General features: G+C 44.6%; 1 protein-coding gene across 3 annotated transcripts in view; it reads left to right on the forward strand.

The window, feature by feature from the left end:
- SNX10 (sorting nexin 10) overlaps window positions 1-14,621 on the forward strand; it is a 60,022-nt gene that overhangs the window by 13,590 nt on the left and 31,811 nt on the right. For 2 of the 3 annotated variants that reach the window (XM_081102599.1, XM_081102600.1), the window contains exon 2: window positions 13,952-13,996. In XM_081102599.1, coding sequence (XP_080958725.1) covers window positions 13,964-13,996 — 33 coding nt within the window. In that variant the 5' untranslated portion in view covers window positions 13,952-13,963. Of the gene's footprint in view, window positions 1-8,305; window positions 8,356-13,951; window positions 13,997-14,621 lie in introns of those variants that run through there. The other variant, XM_081102598.1, reaches the window with a different exon arrangement.

Raw genomic sequence — 14,621 nt, forward strand, 5'->3', positions numbered from 1 at the left:
TAAACAGCCCCCTTTCCAACTTCCTCCTCTGCCAGTGACACCATTCTTCTTCCAGTCACCCGTTGGTGAGTCATCCTTGATGCCCATTTCACCCTTGTGCTGTGCCCAAGTTCTTCTTTATGTGTGTGTGTGTGTGTGTGTGTGTGTGTGTATGATATTTAAATAGACTTGAGCAGTTTTAGGTTCACAGCAAAATTAAGGGTAAGTACAGGGAGGGGAGATCTTATCTACTACCTGCGTCCCTCCCCCATTATCAGCCTCAGCAGTAGAGTAGTACATATATTATTACAATCAGTGAACCTACATTGATGTATCATCATCCTCCAAAGTCCACACTTTACATCACAATAAGGTTCACTCATTGTGTTGTACACTCTGTGGGTTTTGACAAACGTATGACATGTGTCCACCATTATAATATCGCACAGAGCAGTTTCACTGCCCCCCAAATTACCTTCTTGCAGTATTACTTCCTTGCAATAGTCTGCAACACAGGCCCTCTACTTCTGGAGGCTTGGGCCCCTCCATCGCCTGAAAGTGGTATTCCTTCTTAATCACCCCAGGCGTGTCCTAACTCAAGCCCCGAAGCCTCATTTAACCCTCCCTCTCCCATGAAACCCGTCCCTCTCCGTTCTCCTTATTTCCTGTTATTTCCTTTGACACACACAGGGAGCTTTGGATTACAAGTGAATGTGCTTCCTATCTGCATCTGGACATCTGTAGGTCTTAGAACTCAGAGAGTTAAAACAGTACCCCTCCCAGGACCAAACCTGGAATGATGATTACTTATTGAATTGATTTGTCATTATTGTCTAGTTATTCATTAGTTATCCTTTATAGCTAAAGAACCTAAATAGTTCTTTTTATTTATTATTATTTTTAAACAGTTCTTTAAAAATATTTTTATTGATTTCAGAGAGAAAAGGAGAGGGAGAGAGAGATAGAAACATCAAAGATGAGAATAATTGATCAGCTGCCTCCTGCACGCTCCCTACTGGGGATCTAGTCTGCAACCCCAGGCATGTGCCCTTGACCAGGAATTGAATTGTGACCTCCTGGTTCAAAGGTTGATGCTCAACCACTGAGCCACATCAGCCGGGCCTAAACAGTTCTTTACTACACTTTCTCCAGTATTACCTCCTTTCCAAGGGTGAGAAGGTCATTTCCAGATCTTTGGCTGTTGGTTCCCAGGTTCATAAGAAGGGCAGAACTCTACCCCCACTTCACATCGCTAAGGCATTCAAGACATTAGTAATTCAATTTATTGCTTGGTATTCTCCACTAAGTGCTATCTTTTAAGTATTTATTTCTGAGGAAGATGCCGTGTTAGATGGTGGTGGTACTTGTGGTTACTAAGAGTAAGGGCTGCCCTAGATGGATAGGCTCAGTTGGTTAGAGCATTGTGCCAATACACCATGACTGCGGCTTTGATCCCTGCCAGGGCACATACAGGAACCAACCAATGAGTGCATGGATGGTTAGAACAACAAGAAGTCCCCCCCGCCCCCCCCCCACCCCGATAAATGGGGAAAAAAGAAGAGTGATGGCTTTCCTGAGTTCAGATCCTGGCTCCTTCACTTAACCAGCTGCATGACCTTGGGCACTGTTTCTGTATTTGTAAAACTGGGATAATAAGGCGTGGTTTTGGGGCTTTCTTGAGGATTAGATGTGATTATTCATATTGCAAGCTTCACACAGTGTCTGACATGTAGACAACAATCAGTTATTTTTAGTTTGATTGCTATTTTTGATTGTTAATGGTGTAGTTTTAACACTGTTCCCCCAACCTCATCCTCCACAATGCAGTGGAGTTAAGTCAGGAGGAAAGATAGAAAACAATAGATGACGATATGTGGCCTTCAAGACATCCCACTCTGGGTTCTTGCTGGCTAAAAAGCTTTCTTTTTTTTTTCCACAGGCACGTGGTTAACCATGAGTGGGAGGAGGTGGGCTGGCAGGGGAGGCCGGTGTTGGTCTTGTGCCCATCCTCCCAGCCCATGTGGCTTGGCTGCTTAGAAACTTGATGGTGCTGCAGAAATGGAGAAAATTGGCTGGGGTTAATCCAATCAAATTTAATGGACCCAGTATTTATTGAGCACCTGCTCTCTGCCAGGCACTCTGCTAAGTGCTAGAGTTATAAAGAATAATGACTTGGACAAGGTCCCTGCCCTCATAGGACTTTTGAGAAGACAGACGATAAACAAGAAAATAGACGAACAAAATAATAAGAACCATCCTGGCCTGTTTTTCTCAGTGGTTAGAGCATTGGCCCACGGACTAAAGGGCCTTGGGTTTGATTCCCAGTCAAGGGCACATACCTCAGTTGCAGGTTTTACCCTCTCCCCCCCTTGCTATTCCCTCCCCCATCAGAGTGTGCAGGGGGCAACCAATCGATGTGTCCCGCTCACGTCACTGTTTCACTCCCCCTTCTACCTCCCCCCGCCACTCTCTCTAAAATAAAATCAACAGAGAAAATATCCTCAAGTGAGGATAAAAACAAACAAACAAACAAAACTATGATCAATTCTAAGGAGAAAATAAAAGGGAAGCTAGAGCCGTCCTGGGGGAGTTTGCTTTAGTGGGTGGTCAGGGAAGGCCCCTCGAGGAGGTGGCGTTTAAGCCAAGACTTGAAGGCTGGGAAGGAGCCACCGTGGTGGGTGGGGTGTGGGAGGTGGGACGAAGGTCAGAAGGAACAAGAGGCCTGTGGTGGGAGTTGTGGCGCCAACCTGGTTAGGGCGCGTGGACACTGAGTGGGCAGAGGAGAGACAAAGCGGTGGTTGGAGGGCAGAGGAGTGTGGTTCGGAGGGGTTGTGCAAGTACAGACGCTGGACGATGGTTTTGTCAATTTTTCTATCAGTACACCCGAGGGGGCATGCGCAGCACTCCTGGAGTGGGACTGTCGGGGTGCGGGTGATGGGGAAGACTTGGGTATGTGTGATCATTGAAATGAGCCCTCCTCATTTGGACATACCTCACCTTCTCCCCGCTCCCCACATTGACAAGCACTGCTCTTCCTGACCCAGCCACTGACCCAGTCTTGAGATCTGGGAACATTATATCTCTTTTCTTTCCTTTTTTTTTTTTTTTGATATATTTTTATTGATTTCAGAGAGGCAGGGAGAGGGAGAAAGAAAAACATCAATGATGAGAGAGAATAATTGATTGGCTGCCTCCTGCACACCCCCTACTGGGGATCCTCCCACAACTCGGGCATGTGCCCTTGACTGAAATCGAATCTGGGACCCTTCAGACGTTGCTCTATCCACTGAGCCAAACCAGCTAGGGCTCTCTTTTCTTTATTTTATTTTTCAACGATAGTTGATGTTCAATATTATTTTGTATTAATTTCAGGTGTATGGCATAATGATTAGACAACCATCTCCTTTCCAAAGTGGTCCCCCTAATATTTCAAGCACCCACCTGTACACAGTTATTACAATATTATTCCCTATGTTGTACTTTATACATCTCTTTCCAGTTACATTTTGTAGGGTGATAGAGGCACACCGTAGGAACACGGACTTCTGTCGAGTGGTGAGAACATTGGCATGGCATTGAGGTTGAGTCACTAATTGGACCACTGTGTGACCCACTTAAATAAAGACTGTGTTGTCTCTTAATAGAAAAATTATTGTTCACATAACTTTGGAGACATCCTTTAAGATCTTAATGCATGTGGACGTCATCCTTTTGTTAAGAGAGGCGGTGTGGGGGGAGGAGAGAACAACCTCTGGCATTCGGGAGTCCTCAGTGCGTCTGGACCACAGTGCATGGCTTTCGGGGGTCATTTAACCTCTCTGGGTATTGGTGTCCTGTTCTTAAAAATAAGGCAAACAAGTCCTGCACTGCCTGCCCCACTGACTGTCACGAGACAATGCTGTCTCCGAGTATCAGGAGATAAAAGTTACTTAAAAATTAAATCTTGGTTGCATACATAATGGCCGATATGCATATGATGGCCAGGATGTAATTCATGACCACAGAAGAGAGCTGCTCCCTGCTCACTGATGACTGGCCTCTAGAGTAGTCCAAAGGAGCATATTTTTTGTAACTTTGCAGTAGGAAGGGGAGCTCTCAGTGTGGTGCAAAACCTAGAAGCCATAAGGAAAAGATTGATCAAATTTATTACCTGAGAAGAGTCAGCATAGTAAAAACCCTGAAAGCAGAACAAAAGACAGATTACAAATTGGAAAAATATATTTTCGCTTCATGTTAGATATTAAGGATTCATTTCCCTAATGCATAAGGAACTACAACTCATAAGGAAAAGGACCTAATTCTGTAGGAAAATGGTCAAAGGATATGAACAGACAACCCATATAAAATAAATTCATGCAACACATTTTAAAAAAATTCAATTAAATGAAATTTCACTTATCTGGGATTGGCGAAGATAAAAAAAATGTGAAGCCCATCCATGTTAGGAAGGATGTGGGCAAACAGAACTCACACATACATGCTTGGTGAATGCGTATTAGTTTTCCGCAGGGGGCATCTTGCCAGTGTCTGTCAGAGTTAATAATTCATGTGGTCTTACTTGACTCAGAAATACCATTTACAGAAGTTTATAGGCATCCACTGAGCACTGTTTATGATAGCAAAAGAGTGTCTCTTTGTGGGGGCTGGTGGAATGAGTTACGTTGTGTTTGCACTGTGTGGAGTAGTCCGTAGCCACAAAAAGAGAACGAGAGCATTGTGGATAGCTGTGGAGCAGTCTCCCTAGCCGGTTTGGCTCAGTGGCAGTGGTTCTCAAGCTTCTGGCCCTTTCAATACAGTTCATGTTGTGACCCAGCCATAAAATTACTTCTGTTGCTACTTCATAACTGTAATGTTGCTACTGTTATGAATCGTAATGTAAATATCTGATATGCAGGATGGTCTTAGGCGACCCCTGTGAAAGGGTCGTTCGACCAATAAAGGGGTCGTGACCCACGGGTTGAGAACTGCTGGGACTAAAAGGTCCCGGGTTCAATTCCTGTCAAGGGCACATGCCTGGGCTGTGGGCTCCATCCCCAGTAGGGGGCATGCAGGAGGCAGCCAGTCAATGATCTCGCCCATCATTGATGTTCCCATCTCTCTCTCCCTCTCCTTTCCTCTCTGAAATCAATAAAAAATATATTTAAAAAAAAGAGTGAGGCATAGGAAGGACTGTGTGTGATACTACTATTAACAGAAAAGGAGGGGGACAAATAATAAATATGTGTATATACTTGCATATGCATAGAATGTCTTTGGAAGGATAAAAGAAATGACTAGGAGGTAGAGGAAAGAGGCAATTTTTATTTTATACCCTTTTGTATTATTTTATTTTGTAATAGGTGTTACATTTTAAAAATTAATAAAAAATAAAATATAAAACAAATTTTGCTTGATTTCCTCAGATTATGAGACATCTTTGTGTGTCCACCATGCACGATCACTGTCACAATTCAGGACTATTGAAAGGGGAGACAGTCCTTCAAAGAGCTCTTGGGCAATTTGGGGACACAGGACGATCAGAGGCCAGTGGAAGGGGCTGGTGCAGATGAACTATGCTGGGGATTCAGTTCTATAGTTGTCAGGAGACCACTATGTTCAAGGTTTATATACAAAGGTTGTGGTAGGCAGAACAATGGCCCCCAAAGGTGCCTGAGCCCTAATCCCCAGAACCAGTGGACATGTTTTCTTAGATGGTGTAAAGGACTTTGCAAATGTGGTTAAGTTAAGGGCCTAGAGATGGGGATGTTATGCTGGGTTGCTCAGCTGGGCTCAGTCTAATCACTGGGTCCCTAAAAGCAGAGGACCTTTCCTGACTGTGGTCAGAGGGAGATGTGGCCGCGAAAGAAGGGTCAGAGAGATGAAAGGTCAGAGAGATGAAGTGATGATTTGTTGCTGGCTTTGAAGATGGAGAAAGAGATTGGTGCATTTGCTTTCTCTTGATGACTAATGAGGTTGAACATCTTTTCATGTGCCATTTGTAAATCTTCCTTGGAGGAATGTCTATTCAGGATCCTTTTCCTACTTTTGAATTGAGTTAGTAGCCATTATTATTATTATTATTTATTATTATACCTTTGTTGCCAGCAGGACAAAGAGACCTTGGTTCTTGTCTTCTTGAAGGAAATATTTCAATCAAGAGACAAAGTGCAGCAAAGCAAGCAAGAATTTATTGGCTGCAATAAGAATACACTTAGGACAGTGAAGCTAGGAAGGGCTTAGCATAGAAGAAACAACAGGAGAGCCTAGGCTGGGCTGCTTTGGCTCCCTGGGAAGCCAGCGAAAAAGAGCCCTGGAGACAGGTTCAGGGGGTTAGTCTGGGATGAGCTGCTGCTGCCCATCGCTCCCCTGGTTGCAAGTCTCGTGGGGTCCCTTAGAGGGAAGACTAGGGGGAAGGGAATGGCATGGGCGTGCTCTGCTGAGGGAGAATGCACACTGGGTCCTTTGCATTGAGGGCATTTCTCTCTCTTGCAGGTGGAAATCTTACGGGAAGGTCTCAGCAGAGGGTCTCAATAGAATATTCATCAGCTTTTCCAATGTGCTCTTTCAGAGTCATGGTCTCTGCTGATTGGTCAGCACCAGGGCGGTGAGGGATCGGGGTGTCATTAGTCAATGAAGCTGGTCCTGAGGCAGCCACAGTGTCACTTGTCTGGTTTTGCAGCTTTCCTGGGCCTGGAGCTGAAATACAACTGAGGTCTGGAAGTTATCCTTAGGGAGGTAAAGGTCAGGGGGTCTACACCGCGTGACCAGCAATGTGCTAGAGGCGAGGTCCTTGTTTTCCCAGCTTTTCCCCTTGCTAGGCATCCGGGGCTTCTGCCCTGGTGACCTTCTGTACCTGGCCCTCGTCCTTGCTCTGCTCATGTCTAACTGCCTATTACAGCTTGATTGAGGTGTAACTGGCAAAATGTACAATGTGATGATTTGAGATATGTGTACATTGTGAAAGGATTCCCCCATCAAATTAACACATCCATTACCCCACTTACTCTCCTTTTTCTTTGTTTTTAGTGAGAATATTTAGGTTCTACTCACTTAGACAATTTCAATTTTACAGTACAGTATTATTAACTATAGTCACCATATTATACATTAGGTCCTGAAGTCTTTTTGTTATTGAGTTGTAAGAGTTCTTTCTATATTCAAGTCTCTTATCAGATATAGGATCTGCAAATATCTACTCCCATTCTGTTCACTGTCTTTTCACATTCTTGATGGTATCCTTTGAAACACGAAATTTTTAATTTTCATGAAGTCTAATGATCTATTTTTTCTTTTTTTACTCATGCCTTTGGTGTTATATCTAAGAATTGTTTGCTAAATATAAAGGCCTGTATTCTTTTAAGAGTTTCACAGGTTTTGTTTTTATGTTTAGGTGTTCGATTCATTTTGAGTTAACTTTTACATACATGGTATAAGGTAGGGGTCCAACTTCACTCTTTTGCGTGTGGCTATCCACTTGTCCCAGCACCATTTATTGAAAAAACGATTATTTTCCCATTGAATGGTTTTGGCACCTGTGTTGAAAATCAGTTGCCCATAGAGATAAGGGCTTATTTCTGGACTCTCAATTCTATTCTATTGATCTATTTGTTTATCCTCATGCCAATTGCACACTGTCTTGAGTATTGTTGCTTTGTAGTAAGTTTTGAAATCAGGAAGTGGGAGTCCTCCTACTTTGTTCTTCATTTTCAGGATTGTTTTGGCTATTCTGGGTTGCTTTTAGGTAGATATGAATTTTAGAATCAGCTTGCCCATTTGTACAAAGAGGTCAGCTGGAATTCTGATAGAGATTGCATCAAGTCTGTAGATCAGTTTAGGGAGAATTGCCATCTCAACAAAGTCTTCTAATCTATGAACATGTGATCTTTTCCCATTTATTTAGATCTTTAATAGTTTTTTAAAAAATCCTCACCAGAGGATATGTTTATTTATTTTTAGAGAAAGAGGATGGGGGGAGGGAAGGAGGGAGGGAGGGAGGGAGGGAGGGAGAGAGAGAGAGAGAGAGAGAGAGAGAGAGAGAGAGAGAGAAAGGAAGGAAGGAAGGAAGGAGGAGGAGGAGGAGGAGGAGAGAAAAATCTACTGGTTGCCTCTTTTAAGCACCCCCACCAGGAATGAACCCACAACCTAGGAATGTGCACTGATTGGGAATTGAACCCACAGCCTTTTGGTTTACGGGATATTCTCCAACCAACTGAGTCACACTGGCCAGGACTTATTTGGATCTTTAATTTCTTTCAACAATGTTTTGTAGTTTTCAGAGTTTATTTTTACACTTTATTAAATTTAATTCTAGGTATTTTATTCTTTTCATGCCATTCTGCAGGTGGCATTTTGATGAGAAGTCATGGTGGTAGTACTTCTGCAAAGTCCTCTTACCAGGTAAATGGGTAGAGTGAATGGGGAGTTGAAAAACATCTCCAGTTGTTGACAGGGGAGAAAGATCAGGGCATTTTCTGTGACTGGGCACCGAGGAATACCTCAGCCTGCCAAGAATGCTGTACTCAAGTATCAGTGATTTTCCCTCTTTCCCATTCTAATCAAAACTCCAGGTGGTGAGAGCTTGGGGGAGGGGAGTGAGTAGTTGAAGGTAGATAGCTCTAGGTTAATAGGAATGCAATTTGACTGGATAATTCACATTAATATTTAAATTAGTAATACCCTCTCCCCTAACTTCTGAGATTTATCTGCTTTTCTAAAAGGGAAAATGGATAGCCCAGATGAGTCACTAATCAGGAGAACCTTAATAGCTCAAAAAAGGAAGGAGACCATTTGGGAACAGTAGAAAATATTTTTAGATTTGATCTTGGAGTTAGGATTGTTTTGAAGAGAGGATGTCACAGCACAAGTTAGGAAGTCCAGTATTACCTGCTTGGCTGGTCTGGTGGCTAGCTCCTCTCTCCCACATCTGCTTTTTATGGCTTATTTACTTCAATTCTGAGTATTCTATCATGTTTTACACCAGCTTTCAAGCCTGTCTCCACCTTAAGCTCTTGGAACCTGGCCACACCTCCAGAAGCAAGAAGAGTATTTTGTTGAAGTGTTGACTATTCCTTCTGACACAGCAAAGAAAAGCTACACAAGTTATCTTACCTAATAATAGATAAACATGTAAATTGACCGTCCCTCCGCTATGCTCACCAGCCAATCAGGAGAGTATGCAAATTAACCCAACAAAGATGGCGGGTAATTTGCATACATAGGCTCGAAGTGGTGGAGTGGCAAAGACTGAAGGCTCCGGCTGGAGCGAAGGCCTGGGTCCCGGGTGCCGGAGGAAAATGGGTGCCGGCAGCCAGGGGAATGGAAGGCCTATTGCATGAATCTATTCGTGCAATGGACCTCTAGTTTCCTTATAAAATACCCTTCTCTCTCCTCACTCTTAGGAAGGCCCTGTCTCTCCTGAGGCTAGTTGTGAATCCACCTGCATTGTCTTCTAGGAGCACATGAGATTTCTCTTGGCCTCTGTGTTGGAAATACAGAAAAACGTGCCTATTTGGTTTATGAAATTGTATATTACAGTGGGTCAGTAACTGCAGACTTTTGCTAAAACCAGTTTCGTTCGGTTTAGGATGTTCTTGTGGCATTGATGTCTATTCAGATCTCATTTCATGATTATCAAGCTTGTTGGGTTAATCAGCCTTTGACCTGGGATGGTAGGAAAACCCAAAACTATGCTACTTAACACCTCTCCTTTATTTTCATTTTAAAGAATAATATAAACCATACTTGTTATTCCTTATTTCACCATTGGAAAAGTATGCAGTCCTTTCTCACTCTACCCACACACAGAGTCTACAAACACTGTCAGTAGGTTGCTTCTCAGAGAGGAGGCCGCCCATAGTATTCAGACCACGTTTAGCTTTGCAGGGGTTTTTCCTGTTGATCTAATAAGGGGCTTTATATATATAGAATTGAAAGCACAATATTTCATGTTCCATAGGTAGGGCCTGCAAACTACTGCCACCTGTTTTTGTAGATAAAGTTTTACTGGAACACAGCCCTGTTCATTTGATTACTACTCCTCTGTGGGCGTTTTCTCACTGTAAACCGCAGACGTGAGTAGTTTCAACAGAGACCATATGACCTGCCAAGCCTCAAATATTGGCCATCTGGCCCTTTATAGAAAAACATTGCAGATCCCTGCTCTATAGAATTTTAACTTTGTTTCACAGATATTTTGTATTTTATAGAAGAAAAATATCCCAAGGTGGGAATGGAGGCAGTTTTTGGTTTTGGCAAATCACACTCTTGGTGGTAATGGGATTGTGAAGACACACATTGAGTCTCTCGGGGGAGTTTCCATAGCTGCTGTGTTTCCCAGTGCTCACACACCCGTGGCCTGTGGGTACCCAACTCCAACCTGAACAACAGGTGTGAGAAACCATCCCCGTCGACTGGAATGGTGTGAGATCTAATAATTCTTGGAGAAAAGTAATTGGGAAGGAGAATGGATTGCAGTGGGTGACCTGTCCAGGTGTGCGTGGTTCCCCAGGGGTGGTGGGAGATAAAACGCTCTAGGGACAGCCTTTTGATGGTCACCTGGAGGCAGATTTCCATACTCATTGGCCTAAAAGTCTTCCAGTGAGGCAAGAATTCTTCCAGATACATGGGCTGGGCAAATCTAAACAAATCTAAAATTTTACAACCCACCAGGAAGGCATAGTTTTGTCAGGGGGCGATTTCTGGTGAGCAGTTTTGGTTTGCCAAATTATAACAGTTGACCTTTTATCTCAATTCATCACTATTGTGGTATCGTTTAATTTCCTGTCACCATCAGTAGTTGCCACGGCAAGGCCCAGTACCAAACATCATTTTATGCTCTCCTCATGCATCCGAATTTGCTTTTATTTTTACATGAAGTAAAAATCTTCCATGATTTATGTTAGAGTCACTATTTCTTCTGATAGAACTGTGGTGTTTAATTTATTTTAGATAATTGTTACTTCAAAATGTATAAAATTAATTGTGTGAACTGGGAAAATTCAAACAATATGGATATATATGGAGTAAAAAAAAAATAAAAGTATTTCTCCCTCCAACCAGCCATCCATCCCACTGTCCAGATTTAAGATATGTAAGGTTGGCAGTGTGGGTCTCTGGGATGTTTCAGGACTGGCTTAAACTTTTCAGCTTCCTACTTTCACAGTTTGACTTGGTCTGTAGCATCTCAGGGTGGCCAACCCCCTAGTAGGGTAGAAAAAGCTCAAGCCCTTTGGAGAGAATTAAGACCCAAACTCTGAACCATAGGTTCCTATCACACAGTCATGGCAACAGCCTTGGGCAATGGAAGGACAAGGTTGGAAAGCAGACTGGCTTGAGTTGAAACTGGACTTGAGCTCTCTCCTTTGTGCAGCAACACAGCAATAATAAATATCAACAAGCGGATTATTATTGTAGATCACGCAGGGAGAACAAAGGGTAACATATTAAACTGTATCAGTGTTTGACTATTCTGTGCAGTGAGAAAACCTGAAGTCATTTTCAAGGCCCACCATTTCTTACTTCTTTTCAGTCTGGCCAAGTTTCTAAACTTTCTAAATCTCCGTTTTCTGGCTAATGAAAAGAAAATAGGATTCTACTGAGTCTCCTATCTACCTACTCCAGGACTTCTGTGAGGATCAAATGAGATGAGGCATGGGAAAACACTTCACAGACATTTGGTTAAATGTGAAATATTTGCACCTGACTATAAAGCAAGTTGTGTTCCTGGGCTGAAGAAACTGCAAGGAGGCTAGTCGTTACTAGGGAGAGGAAGCTGGGTGTTGCTACGTGACGTATTACCCAGATGGTTGGACACTTAGCATATTAGCCTTTTATATATATAGATAACCACAAACCTTTGTATTGTGTCCTGTGGCTGCAATGAGAAATTACCACAAATTTGGTGCCTGTAAACAACAGAAATTTATTCTCATCATTCTGGAGGCCAGAAATCTGAAAGCAAGGTGTTGGCAGGATGTGCTCCCTCTATAGCAGCGGTTCTCAACCTGTGGGTCACGACCCCTATGGGGGTCGAACGACCCTTTCACAGGGGTCGCCTAAGACCATCGGAAAACATAAATATAATTACATATTGTTTTTGTGATTAATCACTATGCTTTAATTATGTTCAATTTGTAACAATGAAAATACATCCTGCATATCAGATATTTACATTATGATTCATAACACTAGCAAAATTACAGTTATGAAGTAGCAATGAAAATAATTTTATGATTGGGGGTCACCACAACATAAGGAACTGTATTAAAGGGTCGCGGCATTAGGAAGGTTGAGAATCACTGCTCTATAGGTTCTAGGGGAGGATCCTTTAAAAAAACAACAACATATATATATGTATTGGTTTGGGAGAGGGAGAGAGAGATAGAAACATCAATGATAAGAGAGAATCATTGATCACCTGCCTCCTGCACGCCCCCCACTGGGGATCGAGCCCAAAACCTGAGCATGTGCCCCAACTGGGAATTGAACTGTGACCTCCTGGTCTATAGGTCAGTGCTCAACCGGCTGGGCGGGACGATCCTTCTCGCCTCTTCCAGCTTCTGGTAGCTCCAGGTGTTCATCAGTCCAGTCGCTGACTCCATCTTCACGTGCCGTCTCCTCTGTGTGTGGGTGTTTTCTCCTCTTCTGTGTTTCATAAGGACGTTTGTTGTTGGATTTAGAGCCCGCCCACTGCAAAGACCCTTTTCCCAAATAAGATCACTTTCACAGGCCCCAGAGGACGTGGATATACCTTTTTGGTGGCAGCAATTCAGCCCCCTCCACGCTCCAGGAACCTTTCCCTCAGCTGGTCTGGCCTGGTCACCATCTCTTTATTGTCCATTGTGCTTTTCTCCATCCTCTGTGCATGCCGTCGTCACACCTCTGTTCCTCTTCTTTTCGTGAACATCGACTTTCTCTCATTCTCCCCTGCCTTCTCTGTGGGTCCGGGTCCTGCCCTCTCAGGTGAAAGGAACTCCATTCCCCCTGGGAACCCGCCTGCTGCTCACGGTGGGCTTCTCTCACCTCCGCGGGAGTTCCTTTCCTCCGTCTGCTGTGGGTCTTCTCCTCCCTGACACCACGTGGACTGGAGGCCGGAGCTCCTGTTCTTCATGTTCCTCACAGCGCCAGGGACATTAGTAGAGATGGAAATATTTGTGGGTGATCATAATTATCTGAACAATGGAGTCAGACTAAGTACTATGATCAAAATAAAGGCAAATGGTGACCAGGTAGCCATAGCCACCTTTTGGTTGTAAGAATATAGACCATGCATGTGATTGGGGATTTCAATTTTTTTTTTTTTTTGCAGGGAGCAGATGCTAGCTCCAACGACCTTTTGTAATAAAGGGGGGTTTAAAGAACAATAGGCAAACTCAGGACGTGCAGGGCCTGGAATCAGCTGAGAGGCTGACTCTGACTGGAAGGTCAGAATCCAGGCCCTGACCTTCGTCTCTCGTGAGGCCACACCATCTGTTATCTGAACCCTGGAGTAGTTTAGATGTCACAGGAATGACCTGTTCCTTGAAAGGTTGGGTTGCTGGCAAAACCGTCAGGGCTGCTCTCGGATGTGGGTCTCTCTGGACATCTTTTCCCGTCTCTCCATCTCACTGCCAATCAGCTTCCCCTTGTCCCTTAGGGTCCCTCCACACCCTACGTCTCCAGCCTTCTCAGGGCCCCTCTGTACCCCATGTCTCCAGCCTCCTCTAAGTACCAAGGCCACAACTCCAGCCTGGCTCTGCCTGACCGTCCACTTTGAGGGCCTGTCATCATCCAGCTGCCTTGGACTTGCCATGTCCCAAACTCCCCATCCCCAGTGTGGACTGAGGTCCTGGTCAGCAGCAGACGGGCGGGGGGCGGGAGGAGAGGGGGGAGAGCGGCAGAGGTGTCCTTTCCAGAGACTGCGCTGGGCAGGCTCTGGGGGGATTTGGGTGGCGGCTCTGAGGGGCCTCTCTGCTCCAGGTTCCACGTCACCGAGTGCTGGCATCTTGTTTTTCAGATCCATCCTGTTATGCTGAAGATGCTTCCAGAAGAACAGAAAGAGGTATGTCACCACAAATCCGAAAGTAAATAATCCGTGCGTGTTGTGTCGCTGCGGGGTGGTTCTTCACCTCTCACCATAGCGCTGGGGTGGAGAGTCAAGGTCAAGATCCTGCCGGGCTTGCTAGGGGAGGGCTAAGGATTGAGCACGACCCCTGCCCCTGCCAGCAGTGGTGCCTCCCCGACCCTCATTCTTTGGTTCCAGGGACTGAGTGGTTTCTTGCACTCCACCTCCCCAAACTCTTGTTTAAGTATCTTTTCCATGACTCAGAATTCTCCAGACTCTGCCTCCACCTTTGCTGGAACCGCTCCCCCAGCCTGCTCTCTCGGTTTTCTCCTCTGTTGCCTCATCCCCGAATTCCCCCACCTCTGGTAACAGCCCAGGGCGACTGTCTGCCATTACTTTCAGTTTTGCCCTGCTTGCCGCCTCTCGGAACTCTTGGCTTGGTGCCACCTAAGCAGGGAAGGCTGTCCCTTCCCGAAACCAGCCTGGCCTCTCAGGCCTCCAGTCCCAGCTTCCTGAGCCCCCGTTCAACTAGGAGGAGGGTAGGACCACCGCCACACCAGCCGTTTGCTGAGTGGCCGTCCCTCAGACGTACCTGTTTGTCCTACTTTGCCTCCTGTGTACC

This window comes from Myotis nattereri (genome assembly GCF_964212035.1).
Source record: "Myotis nattereri genome assembly, chromosome: 11".
NCBI lineage: Eukaryota > Metazoa > Chordata > Mammalia > Chiroptera > Vespertilionidae > Myotis > Myotis nattereri.